The 13,920-nt window shown below is 39.8% G+C and overlaps 1 protein-coding gene across 7 annotated transcripts in view; it reads right to left on the bottom strand.

The window, feature by feature from the left end:
- The window catches only part of LOC110532433 (immunoglobulin-like and fibronectin type III domain-containing protein 1), a 51,070-nt gene that overhangs the window by 19,831 nt on the left and 17,319 nt on the right, over positions 1 to 13,920 (bottom strand). For 3 of the 7 annotated variants that reach the window (XM_036988399.2, XM_036988402.2, XM_090184842.1), the window contains 10 exons: positions 12,763 to 12,805; positions 11,417 to 11,606; positions 10,994 to 11,107; positions 10,380 to 10,542; positions 9,999 to 10,271; positions 9,307 to 9,723; positions 8,971 to 9,075; positions 8,570 to 8,587; positions 8,298 to 8,360; positions 7,964 to 8,068 (listed from right to left, as the gene is read on the bottom strand). In XM_036988399.2, the coding sequence (XP_036844294.2) occupies positions 7,964 to 8,068; positions 8,298 to 8,360; positions 8,570 to 8,587; positions 8,971 to 9,075; positions 9,307 to 9,723; positions 9,999 to 10,271; positions 10,380 to 10,542; positions 10,994 to 11,107; positions 11,417 to 11,606; positions 12,763 to 12,805 (1,491 nt within the window). The remainder of the gene's footprint in view (positions 1 to 7,963; positions 8,069 to 8,297; positions 8,361 to 8,569; positions 8,588 to 8,970; positions 9,076 to 9,306; positions 9,724 to 9,998; positions 10,272 to 10,379; positions 10,543 to 10,993; positions 11,108 to 11,416; positions 11,607 to 12,762; positions 12,806 to 13,920) is intronic. The other 4 variants (XM_090184841.1, XM_090184843.1, XM_036988400.2 and 1 more) reach the window with 3 other exon arrangements.

The raw sequence follows: 13,920 nt of genomic DNA, 5'->3' as shown, positions 1-13,920 counted from the left end.
TCGGTTAGTCTTACCTCAGGTTTTCACCCCGAGAGTAATGGGCAGGTGGAGAGAGTTAACCAGGATGTGGGTAGGTTTCTGCGGTCTTATTGCCAGGATCGGCCGGGGGAGTGGGCGAAGTTCGTGCCCTGGGCAGAGATGGCTCAGAACTCGCTACGTCACTCCTCCACTAACCTTACTCCCTTTCAATGTGTATTAGGGTATCAGCCGGTTCTGGCTCCTTGGCATCAGAGCCAGACCGAGGCCCCTGCGGTGGACAATTGGTTTCAGCACGCTGAGGAGACCTGGGAGGCAGCCCACGTCCACCTTCAGCGTGCCATAAGGCGCCAGAAAATTGGCGCAGACCGTCGCCGCAGTGAGGCCCCAGTGTTCGCACCAGGGGACAGGGTCTGGCTCTCGACCCGAAACCTGCCCCTTCGCCTTCTCTGCCGGAAGCTGGGTCCGCGGTTTGTGGGGCCGTTTAAAGTCCTGAGGAGAGTGAACGAGGTATGTTATAGGTTACAACTACCCACTCATTACCGTATTAACCCCGCGTTCCATGTGTCTCTCCTCAGGCCGATGGTGGCTGGCCCGCTCCAGGAGGCTGAAGTGCGTAATGTTCCTCCGCCTCCTCTAGACATTGAGGGGGTTCCGGCGTACTCTGTTCGATCCATTTTGGATTCGAGACGTCGGGCGAGGGGCCTTCAGTACCTCGTGGACTGGGAGGGGTACGGGCCGGAGGAGAGATGCTGGGTTCCGGTGGAGGACGTGTTAGATCCTTCCATGTTATCAGAATTCCACCGTCTCCATCCGGATCGCCCTGCACCTCGCCTTCCGGGTCGTCCCCGAGGCCGGTGTCGACGCGCAGCTGGAGCCGCGCGTCAGGGGGGGGGGGTACTGTCACGACTGCTGCCGAAGTCGTTGCCTCTCCTTGTTCGGGCGGTGCTCGGCGTTCGACGTCACCGGTCTTCTAGCCATCATTGATCCTTTTTTCATTTTCCATTGGTTTTGTCTTGTCTTCCCATACACCTGTTTTCAATCCCATTCATTACCTGTTGTGTATTTAACCCTCTGTTTCCCCTCATGTCTTTGTCAGAGATTGTTTTATTGTCAGTGTAGTGTGATTGTTGTATAGGTGTGCGTCGGGTCCTTGTACCCATGTTTATGTACATTTAGTGTTATGGAGCATACTCCGTGGACTTTATTAAAAGACTCCATTTTACACTCCATTTGACTCTCCTGCGCCTGACTTCCCTGCCACCTATTACATCTACGCATGACATTAGGTAAGTATTCGTTGATGTGAAGTCTTACCAACAAACACTGTTCTACACACATGAACAAACTTGAACATGTCACAAAGATATAAAGCAGAAAGTTGTGGACAGACAAACATGTTTGACCAATTGTTTTCAAGAGAGGTCATTCTAAGTAATACTTTGTCTTCTAATCTGAACTTGGATAAGATCAGATGTTGTGTTGGTGTCTATTGACGTCTTTTCACGATGAACAGATCCTCAACCATGCTGTTGGCATGGAGATTCTGGTATCAGAGTTATTGGAATGGTCTTCCCATGCAGATATTGTTTCCATTGTTTGTTTCACAAATATTTGTTGAATATTTGAAAATCAAGGACGCTTTCAAAGTCTTATGAGTAGAACACAAAAAGCATGACAGAAATACACAAACACACAACACAAGCCTCTACAGGATTCAGGGATTAGATATATTTTCATATTATTGTAGATATGTAAAGTTTAGTTTTATGGAACATAGAAAAGTTTAATAGATATTCCATTGAAGATACTACTGATGTTAGAGGACTGCATACTGTACATTCATTCTCAAAAATAAACAGACATGGATTATTTTGAGATACTGTATGTATGATTAGATTCAACATTCCCCTTGAATGAACATTTCAGTATCATCTCATCGGTATCATACTTCTCCAAGTTATTTCCCAAACTTGTAGGAACGTCATGTCCTTCGTGCAGTCAGTACACAACGTCACATGTGATCTCTTACCAATCACACTGTCTTTCAGCAGAAGGCCTTGTCTTGTGCGCACTGAACACTTAGCAGACTCATCAGTGTACTCAGTTTCTCCTGTCCCCATTTTCGCATTGGGATCTGTGGTTTGGCCTTAAAGTTAGAATAATCCTGTCGACACTTTTCATAATTACTTTTTGTTTGGTTAAATATAAAACGAAACAATCCATTCATTCCTTGATTGTAATGGTAACGACGACAAGATAGATCTACAAATAAAAATATATGACAAAACAGCCATATATGCAGGTTAATTGAACAAATACACAGACAGACATATTATTGTGAACAAAATAAACACTGGGACATACAAATAAACCAGTAACTCTTTACATTTAGGCATACTTAAAAGGATTTATATAGGGCTTGACAAGTAGTTTATAAACCGTTAATTAGTAGTTCACATAGAAAGTTTAGAGTTCTGTTATACAGTTATAACACAATGGTTATTTTGGTACTGGCCAAATAATGAGCTAATATATGACTGCAATGTTATTGATTATTATTGTGAGTAAAGCCAGTGCTGTCATATAAGCTCAGTATTTGGCTAGCAGATAAATGAGAAGCACAATTTCTACCAATGTATCATTACTGTTTATTACAGATTTATAAACTATCTACAACAGCTTATAAACTACCTATAAACCTTTTAAAATACCTTAAGATAATTATTCCTTAACCTGTTCAACTTTGACACCCTCTGGTGGCATTTTCTAAACTACACAATATTGTATACTACACGCTTAGTACTGTTAGAAAGGTAAGAACTATGGGATTCCAATTGTCAAATGTTGGAGAATAATACATTTAAAAGTCTAGGTGTTTTCATAAAATATGTCACCAATTACTTTTCCAAAAGGATAAATAGGAACACAGCCGTTTCAAAAGTGCAGGGCTTGTGCAATGTCATTTTTCGTCTTTTAGGAATAATTAGTTGTCTTACTGGAATGATATACATATGAGAAAGCTAAAGCCTCTACCTATCCATTGATGTAAATATATCCCCTGTCTGATTCCCAGTTCGTCCACTAGATGACAGTAGGTGATCACAAGATGTCTCTTGGCCTCTTGAAACCAGTTGCGTCTGGTTTGGGTAATGTGTCACTGTGCCAAAATGTCCGAACGGATTTTCAAGCCTGACATATTAAAACGACCCTAGCAATCACGGCTTTCAGGAATAAGACATAAACAGGTGAGGAAACTTCAAATGTATTTTCCCATTCACTTTTCCTATTGTAAACGAGTGAGAGAGATCAACAGCGCATGCGGAGGATGCATTTTAGATAATGTGGATGGAGAAGGAAATGCATTTCTTTACAACAGTGGTCACCAACCTTTTCTGAGTCAAGATCACTTTCTGAGTCAAAATGCATGCCAAGAACTACAGCTTTGATTGTTTATTAACATGACTTTCAAAAATGTAAGCCTATGCAACATTAACCAATTAAAAACAGTACTGTAGCAATGAGGTTTGTGCAGTAAGCTTTAGGCCCAATACATTTTCACCGCATACTGGCTTTGCTTGAATTTACCTGCATTTCCCTACAATGAATTGTTTTTCGGGAATAAAAAAAAAATATATACAGTATTTCAAAATTTGAGATAGGCTATATGATCACACCATTAATAGAGCCATTGCTGTATTACTTGTGAGGCACAGCTGAGTGAGCATACATTTAAATAATTTGCTTTTTATTTTACTGGGCTGATGGTGCCTGCATCTGATGGTCAGTCTCAGCAGAGGGAGAGAGCAGCAGACTAATAAAACAAGGATCCCACGGAACCCAAACCTGCTGCGTGCGTGCGCCATCGTGTGTAACCGATGTGAAATGGCTAGCTAGTTAGCGGTGATGCGCACTAATAGCATTTCAATCGGTGACGTCACTTGCTTTGAGACCTTGAAGTAGTGGTTCCCCTTGCTCTGCAAGGGCTGCGGCTTTTGTGGAGCGATGGGTAACGATGCTTGGTGGGTGACTTGTTGATCTGTGCAGAGGGTCCCTGGTTCGAGCCCGGCGAAGGGACGGACTAAAGTTAAACTGTTACACGTGCATAAATGCATTTTTTCCCCCCACACCAAATGCGATAACGACACGCAGGTTAAAATATCAAAACGAACTCTGAACCAATTACATTAATTTGGGGACAGGTCGAAAAGCATTAAACATTTATGGCAATTTAGCTAGCTAGCTTGCACTTGCTAGCTAATTTGTCCTTTTTTAGCTAGCTTGCTGTTGCTAGCTAATTTGTCCTGGGATATTAACATTGAGTTGTTATTTTACCTGAAATGCACATCCTCTACTCCGCCACTTAATCCACATATAAAACGGTCAACCGAATCGTTTCTAGTCATCTCTCCTCCTTCCAGGCCTTTTCTTCTCTTGACTTTAAATTGAGATTGGCAACTTTCCTAAATTAGGTGCATTACCGCCACTGACTTCGGTCATCTTTCAGTCACCCACGTGGGTATAACCAATGAGGAGATGGCACGTGGGTACCTACTTCTATCAACCAATGAGGAGATGGGAGAGCCAGGACTTGCAGCGCGATCTGCATCAGAAATAGAACTGACTTCTATTTTAGCCGTTAGCAATGCAGATGCTCATTGGCGCGCGCGAGCAGTGTGGGTGCAGTAATTGAATAACATAGATTTCTACATTTATTTTGCACTGCTCGCACAGTGTGTGGATTAATTGTCGGAGTAGAGGACCTTGTACATTTCAGGTAAAATAACAACTCAATGTTTATATCCCAGAACAAATTAGCTAGCAACAGCAAGCTTGCTAAATAGGACACATTAGCTAGCAAGTGCAAGCTAGCTAGCTAAATTGCCATAAATGTTTAATGCTTTTCGACCTGTCCCCGAATTAATATAATTGGTTCAGAGTTTGTTTTGATATTTTAACCTGATGACGGGTTAGGGTTCCCTTTTGGGAACGACCCCTCCCACGTGGCGCATGGAACGCAAAAATATTCTTAGAAATATTTAACCTCCACACATTAACAAGTCCAATACCTCAAATGAAAGATAAACACCTTGTTCATCTACCCAGCATGTCAGATTTGTTAAATGTTTTACGACGAAAACACACCACATATTTATATTAGACCACCACCGAAACGAAGACAAGAGGCAGCCATTTTGTCCCAGAAAATACAAAATTATAAAAGCAGGATTAAAAAATAAATCATTCACTAACCTTTTGAAAATCTTCATCAGATGACAGTAATAGGACATGTTACACAGTACATTTTTTTCTTCTTCAATAATATGCCATTTATATCCATAAATGTCCATTTACATTGAATTCATGTTCAGAAAATACTCAAAAATGTCAGCAGAAAATATAGGTAGCGCCGCAAGATAACGTAAATAGACATCATAAACTTTAACTAAATATACATGTTCTACATATAGTTAGAAAGATACACTGCTTCTTAATGCAATCGCTTTGTTACATTTCTTTTTAACGTTACAGAAATCGCTCACTATTCAATATTCTGAGACGGCGCTCAGATATAAGCAATATTTCTCCGCTATGTTGGAGTCAACAGAAACACACAATTTCAGCATAAATATTCCCTTACCTTTGATGGTCTTCGTTCAGAATGTACTGGAAGGGTTCATACTTACCCAAAACATTGTTTGGTTTCAAGTCTTGTGTCTTTGTATTAGCATCTGCTAACAATATCAGCTGAAATGCACCAAAAATGTCCTCTGGTCCGGAAAAGTTGTGCATCAAAACATCAAAATTACATATTATATGTCGACTAAACAGGTCAAACTAAGTGCAGAATCAAGCTTTAGGATGTTGTAAACATACAAAACAATTTTCAATTCAACCGGTCATTGTTAGTTCTCCTCCGGAGTGCTATTCTCGCGGGATTTGAATGATTAAACGCTCTACTGAATGAGGACATCTAGTGGAAGACATAGAAAGATCCATAGCTGGTTGGGAAGGGTGGGGGCGATCACGTCAAAGTTGCCCCAACTTTCATGACCACAAAACTAGTTTGGAAGAATGCCTGCCCTGTGAGTTCTGCTATACTTACAGACATAATTCCAACGGTTTTAGAAGCTTTAGAGTGTTTTCTATCCAATAATTATTATTATATGCATATATTAGCAATTTTTGACAGATTTTTTTCCAGTTTACTATGGGCACGCAATTCCTCCAAAGGGTGCAGTATTCTGCCTAGCCTTAATTAACCTGCATGCCGTGATTGCGTTTGGTGTGGGGGGACAAAATACATTTATGCACGATGGCGCAAGCGTGGGTTCCGTGTAGGGTTCGTCTCTCAACACCCTCCGCTCTCCCTTTCCTCCACTGACATTGACCAAAAACGGACACTGTCTTCCAGCTGATGGCGAAACTGGAGTCGCACCGTATTATTTCTGCCTCATACACAAATTCATGTTGTTACTCATATGAACAGAGAAAGTGAAATATTCCTTGAAATTAAAAAAGACCCAAGCCGCTAATAATGTAATGAAACATCAGGGAGCCGGTCTCGCTTCTAGCCCGAGGTCCGGTACGCTACTGACTGTGCTGCAAAATCATGCTCGTGCAGCAGTCGATTTCCGATCACTTCTGACACCAATGTAATGAAACAGCAGGGAGCAGGTCTCTGACCCACGACCTTCTAGCCCGAGGTCCGGCGCGCTATCGACTGTGCCGCAAAAGCATGCTCGTGCGGCAGAGTCGATTTCCGTGCTTATAAACCCAGGGTCGTTACAATAACAACAACGCAATAACAACAACGCAAGATATACTTTCCTACTCATTCATTACTGCTGCACTGCTTGTTGTAGCGCTGAGTGGAAATAGGAAGAACGCGCATTTTATGGCTTATAAAAGTGTTGAATACAAAGTGCTGAATACAAAGTGTTAAACATGAACTTTGCTGTATTCGTTGACAGTCTCTCTCTAGTCATGGTTTTAAAAGTTTTGAAATCTCACAGTATCAATTTTGTCGTAGCTTTCTTTTATGCCTGCTACGTTACTGCAGACTCTGATATCTGAACAATCTGATTGGCCAGCGGTAGCATAGTGTACTTGATTTCCTCTCCAGGCCCACCGGGAAGGCAGAGTTTGTACCTTCAGACACATGAAATTGCAACAGTTTGCCTACCCGGCGCGCAGGGCTTCTGAATTGGCTGCACCTACCACCAACCGCTCGAGACTAATAAAAAAAATAGTAACACAAGGCTTTATCGTTGGGTTTTTATAGAAATGTTTGGCGATTGGCTAGAAAGGCCTTGGAGATCGACAAGTCAATCGCAATCGACCGGTTGGTGACCACTGCTTTACAATGACCATTAGGGTGTACCTTTTCCATACACACTAAAAGTTTGAGCTTTTTGTGACTTTACCTACAATGCATACTCTATGAATATGGCCAAAGCAAGGAGTGGGGGGTAACCAAACTGTCTGGACCCGGTACCAGGTCCAAAACAGCCCCTCAGAGTTTTTAAACGGTTTGTTAAAAGTGTTACTAATAAGAACAAACTGTTCTATACGAACAGACTTGAATAAGTCACAGAGAGATAACATACACATGTGAACAGAAGAACTTGTTAGAAAATAATGCATGAGATTCAATATTTTAACTATATAACATTTTTAGTTTTTATTTATTTATAAAATACATGTTGCTTGTTAAAACTATGGTTAAGTAAACTGCATACTGGTTAACCACTTGATGTCAAGTGGAATACAAATGATACTGTAACTGTATTACTGCATGTTACTCTAAGTTCAATTACTGTACGGTTAGTTAAAATGTTGACAAATTAAAATAACGTTTTCCGTTTTTTTCCCGTTTTTATCATTTAATGCAATCCCAAGGTGACTTGTTAATTCATTAAGATGCATCTGAGATTTTAGAGACTACCTCCATGCAGTAGCCAAGGTGTCTCAGTGTGATTCTTACCAATGACTGTGTCTGGTATAAGTGGACCAGGATGGCCCTTACGTCCCTTACTGTCTCCATCGCCTTCCCCGTTTGCATTTGGGTCAATGTCATTGTTTGATGCTCCTATCAGTAATTATTATATCAGTTTGAAATATTGTAAAAAATGCATAAACCATTATACAGTAGATCTGAATACATATTGTACATTCTTATTAATGTAGGATGTTGTGCCAATGTGTTATCCTTTTCATTATACAATATTTTTCTAAGTCGTCTATATACATTATCTTTTTCAAGTACAGTATATAACATGTGTCCAATGTGTTTATAATCGAGATATCATTTGTCTTACCTTTGCCTTTGTCCGAAACATCAGTGGATTTCTTGTACTTGTCATCTCTTTCCTTCTCAGCATCTTTGATTTTACATACATAAAATTATTTTAAAAAAGGGGTTTACAAGTTGTTTATTAATGGTTAATTATTTGTTTATATAGATTATATAGTATAAACTACTTACACAACCTTTAACATACTTTTAGGTAAGTATTCCTTCATGTAAAGTGTTACTAACAAGAACAAATGTTCTACACAGACTTGAATAAGTCAATGAGACATAACATACCGTTGTGGAGAGAAGAACCTGTTAAACAAATGTTTATAATTTCATGCATGAGATTCAATATTTCAAGTATTTACTATTTTTTACATTAGTGTACTATTTTAAGGTGGGTTTTATCAAATGTATTTTGCTTGTCAACTGTGGTTAAATAAACTGCAATTCTGGTTAATCACTTGATGTTAAGTGGAATACAAATGATACTGTAAGTGTATTACTGCATGTTACTCTAAGTTAAATTACTGTAAGTTTTGTTAAAATGTAGAAAATGTAAATAAAGTAAAATGTTTTTTTAGTGTTTCTCGTTTAATGCAATCCTAAGATGACTTGTTAATTCATTAAGATGCATCTGAGATTTTAGAGACTACCTCCATGCAGTAGCCAAGGTGTGTCAGTGTGTTTCTTACCAATGACTGCGTCTGGTATAAGTGGACCAGGATGGCCCTTACGTCCCTTACTGTCTCCATCGCCTTCCCCATTTGCGTTTGGGTCAATATCATAATTTGATGTTCCTATCAGTAATTATTGTATCAGTTGTCAATTTGAAATATCGTCAAAAATGCATAAACCAATATACACCTGAATACATATTGTACATTCCTATTAACATAGGATGTTGTGACAATGTGTTATCCTTTTCATTATACCTTATTTTTCAAAGTCGACCCTATTACTTTCCTTTTTCTTTTTCAGTATATAACATATGTCCAATGTGTTTATAATAGGGATATCATTTGTCTTACCTTTGCCTTTGTCAGAATCATCAGTGGATTTCTTGTTCTTCTTGTCATCTTCTTCCTTTTCAGAGTCTTTCATTTCGCCAACTGATTTGCCAACTGATTTTCCACCATCTTTGGATTTGTTTGATCCACTTTTAGACTTGTTTTTTCCATCTCCGGTGTCTTTGCCTTCCCCACTGTCTCCGCCTTCCCCACTGTCTCCATCCCCAGTATCAGGAGGAGGGGGTGCCAGGAGTGCCTCTCGGGCAAGCCTCTCCTCCTCCGCTCTGGCTTTGTTTGCAGCGTCGATCTGCTCCTGCCTTTCCTTCGCCAGTTTTTCCTGCTGCTCTTGAGCCAGTTTCCCCAGATCCAACCCTGTTCCACCAGCCTGGGTTGTTTTACGGGTCTTCTTTTTACCATGGGAAGCAGGGTCGCTGTCAGCTGAGAGAGAGAGAGAGAGAGAGAGAGAGAGAGCGGGTGAGAGAAAGGGAAAAGATAGGGGAATACTGTACAAGGTGCTCAGTGAGCATGGTTATTAAAATTATTATTCATATGGAACATTTCGATAAGTGTTGAGAAGACATAGTACCTCTCAAATCTGTCATGAGACCAGAACTGGTGAATAGTATATGTTGTTCAACCAAAAATGAATCCATCTGCTGTTTCCTTCATCTGAAAAATTACATATTGTGCAAGATATGAAGATGTAATGTTACCTTCCACTATCAGCCAGGCACTGCATGTCTTGATTCCTGCCGCAGCAGAGTAGATGCCCTTGTCCAGCTGGCTACAGTCCTTTATTAGCAGTCTGTGGATCAGCTTGTCTTCTGATACAGTTATAGTGTATTTCTCTCCCTCCTCCAGAGTGGCATTCTTGCCCATCCATTTGATTCTGGGCCAGGGATGTGACAGGACACACTCAAACATAGCATCCTCTCTCTCTTTGGCCTTCACCTCCTGGATCTTGACAATGAAATCCACTGTGGGAACTGGGAGTAAAAGGGCAAATGGAACAAGCTCATGGGAATAAATAAGGACAGTTTATTATCTTCTATCAAAAAGGAATGCTATTCATAATCACTCTGTGATCATCTTACTCTTGAAGTCTGTAGAGAACAGATTGACCTCCTCAACATCCACCTGATAGAGCCCAGCATCCTCTGCCTTAAGGTCCCGCACACTGAAGATTAACTTCTTCCCAACAGTCTTTAAGCTGTGTTTCATTTCTTCTTCATCACTATAGGGAATCATTACACCATCCTGCAAGATGATACAGAGTTCACACAGTGACAGCTACTATCAGATATAAGTTCAAATTCAGTTCATTTCAACATTTAAAAAAAAAAGAAAAAACTAAAATCCTCATAGTTGATGGGATGTATGACAATGTACATGTTTTGACATGGATATCATGGCAAAATGATAACGGGATGAAGTTACTCTGGAACCATAGAACATGTGATTATATGCCTGGAACTTTGGGTGAGACATTTAAAGGAGATACTACTGCCTTACAAGAAAGAAGGTGACAAACTCTGTTTAAATTCTGCAATGTCAGTCTTTCCTTTAAGGCAGTTGTCATCCATTAAAATGCTGTACAATGTAGAATGACAAGTTTGTTGTGTAATTTGAGATAAAAGCTAAATTATGTATAATGATACCTTTGCCTCATGTGGAATCTGAATCAGAGGTCAACTTCTAGATGTCTCACCTTGTAGAGGAAAATCCTACTGGTGAGGTCTTTGAGCTCAAGGTCAAACTCAAACGAAGCAATGCCTAGTCCTTTAATATCAATATGTTTCAGGTTATTGATGGTCTCAATATACTGAGGAAGGGATGGCAGATGGTTTGGAAGATCACCATGAGGAAAAGGGTGGAGAGAAAATAATGGATGAGAGGGAGGGGAGTGGAGAGAAATGGAGTTTAAAATCACGAGGATGAAATGATAGGTTAAGGCTATTGCCACAATGACTTAATGTAGTTAACTAGTTACACTTAAATTTCAGACATTATGAATCCTGAGGTTCATAGTGGTCATGTAGGTTTTCACACTAGCCATTAGCTACATTATATGACCAAAAACAGTACACACAGAAGACGTTTTGCACATACTGAATGTGCCCAATTCTCAAACCTTGGCCTGTTCCTCCTGTCTCTCCTTTTTCTTCTCACTGAGTTTCTTCAGCATTACACGGAAGTCTTTGACACCAAACTCAGCGCAGATTCGTTCATAGTCCTTCCTGTCTGCACTCATGATGATTTCCCAGAACCTTTCATCGATTTCTCCAGGTTCTTTCACAGCTTCCTCTTTGTCCACTCCCTTCCTGGTTGAAACATGTCAGAAGCATTGCTTGAGTATTGGTACAAAACCATATACCATATTCTGTAGGATCTTCGTCAATGGTGGTCGTTGCCATTTAAAATGATTAGGATGATTTTTGCTTTATTAGCATGGCCTTTTTTCTATTACAGCATATTGGATGACTGTCATTCATATTCCATTCACCTAGCTCAATGTAACATCGATAGGTTTACGTTACTACATGATACTAGAATTGTCCCTGTACCCATCATGAGTTTGCTACAAACTAAACTGTGAATGAAAGTTTAACATTGAAAACCTTTCCAAGTCAAACCTTCATATCCTGACCGCTAACTATTACACACAGCCTACATCATTGTCAGGTCATAGTCAACATAGTTACAAGAACTAACACGTTAGTAAAGTCGCTCAATCATGCAGTAAAGTGTACTCAGCAGCAATCAGTTTAGCAGTTACACTGGCGGGCTCCGGTGGCAATAAATTAATAAAACCAAAAGCTTACCTTGGTAGCATTCCAGTGTTGGATAGCCATAGCCAGCTAGCTAACATAGCATCTCTCTCTGTTAGCTAGCTACTATGGAAGAAATTAATTTGTTCAAAACTGTTCAAATATTGACTTTCTCTGTCTTTGAGTCAACTACTCACCCCATTTCATGCACTGCAGGGCTAGCTAGCTGTAGCATATGCTTTCAGTACTAGATTCATGCTCTGATCCTTTGATTGGGTGGAAAACATGTCAGTTCATGCTGCAAGAACTCTGATAGATTACTGTGGAAGTCTATGGAAGGGGCTGAGAACCATGAGCCTCATAGGTTTTGTATTAAAGTCAATACCCTACAGAATGCTGCTGAGGCTACTATAGACCTTCATTGCAAAACTGTGTGTTTGAATCAATTATTTAGTGACGTGATTAAATTTAGTATAGTTTTATCTAAAAAGGATAACTTCTTTAATGTTTCACTATTTACATTTTTCTGGTTCTCCCCTTACTCCTCTGAAGAGCCTCCACTGAGCTTAGTTTCCCCATTTGTAAGCATTGTGGTCATCCCATCGCACTGTTTTGTCAGGCACAGATGTCCCTGTTTACAAATACATGTAATGTAAATAGAAGGCTTTGGTTACTGATATCATGATATCATGATCGTCTCATATCTTACCTTTTTCTGAGCAATTTCCTGAACTCTGCTGGATCTACTGAACCTAAACAAAATAAAGGACACTCAATGTTACCCAACTTAATGTAAAGTGACAAGATACCATTGGAGTCTGGTGGGAGGAGCTATAGGAGGATGGGCTCATTGTATTGGCTGGAATGGAATAAATGGAACCGTATCAAACACCTCAAACATATGGAAACCACTTTCCATTTACTCCATTCCAGCCAATACAATGAGCAAGTCGTGCTATATTTCCTCATACTAGCCTCCACTGTAGAATACTCACTGGGCAAAAACTAGTTGAATCAACTTTGTTCCCACATTATTTCGACAAAATAAATAAATGTGATGATGTTGAATCAACATGGAAAACTGATTGGATTTGCAAAAAGTTATCAATGTAAGCGAATTTCATATTTTTGGGGGAATTTCATGTTGAATTCACATTAGCTGACAACTCAACCAAATGTAAATCAAACTAGATGTTGAACTTGATGTCTGTGCCCAGTGGGTAGTCACATTAAATATCTGATTCTAGTAACACCTTATTTGGATAGACCCAAATAGATGTTCAACTAACTGTCAACAAACTATTCAACCAACTACTCACTACCCGAAATTTGATAGTTTGAACATCTACAGTATGGATGATCTATTGGGAAGTATGTATCCAAATGTCTAAAAATGGTGCTATTGGTGGTGGAGGGTTCAGTAAGGAGGAAACTAGATGGTAACAGGGCAGCTAAACCAAATTCATGTTTTGCAGAGCAGGATACATCATATTCATTTAAATGAAAACAGAGCCAGTCGGCTTTGCAAGATTACGCTTTGGTTCTAGATTTCAACATGCAGCTCACGCCCGAGAACAACAGGATAAAATGCATCACTCTACTCACCTCAACAAAAAGTAATGATTCCAATGTAGCAGATAAAAAACATACTGTTTTCTCACTGCTCCAGTGTAGCTTTAGAGTAGTTGTGCAATGCCCATGGTGAGGCGGTTACTGTTTAATGTGATGTAGGTAAATAAGCAGTAGCAAAAGTATGTAAAATATGTACAAAGTAAATACAGTGCATTTGAAAAGTATTCAGACCCAATTACTTTTTCTACATTTTGTTACGTTACTGCCTTATTCTAAAATTAATTAAACCGTTTTC

The sequence above is a fragment of the Oncorhynchus mykiss genome, chromosome 9 (assembly GCF_057628025.1).
Source record: "Oncorhynchus mykiss isolate SJ-2025 chromosome 9, ASM5762802v1, whole genome shotgun sequence".
Lineage (NCBI taxonomy): Eukaryota > Metazoa > Chordata > Actinopteri > Salmoniformes > Salmonidae > Oncorhynchus > Oncorhynchus mykiss.
Note: the sequence above shows the minus strand (reverse complement) of the source record. Positions and strands in the feature narration are given on the sequence as shown.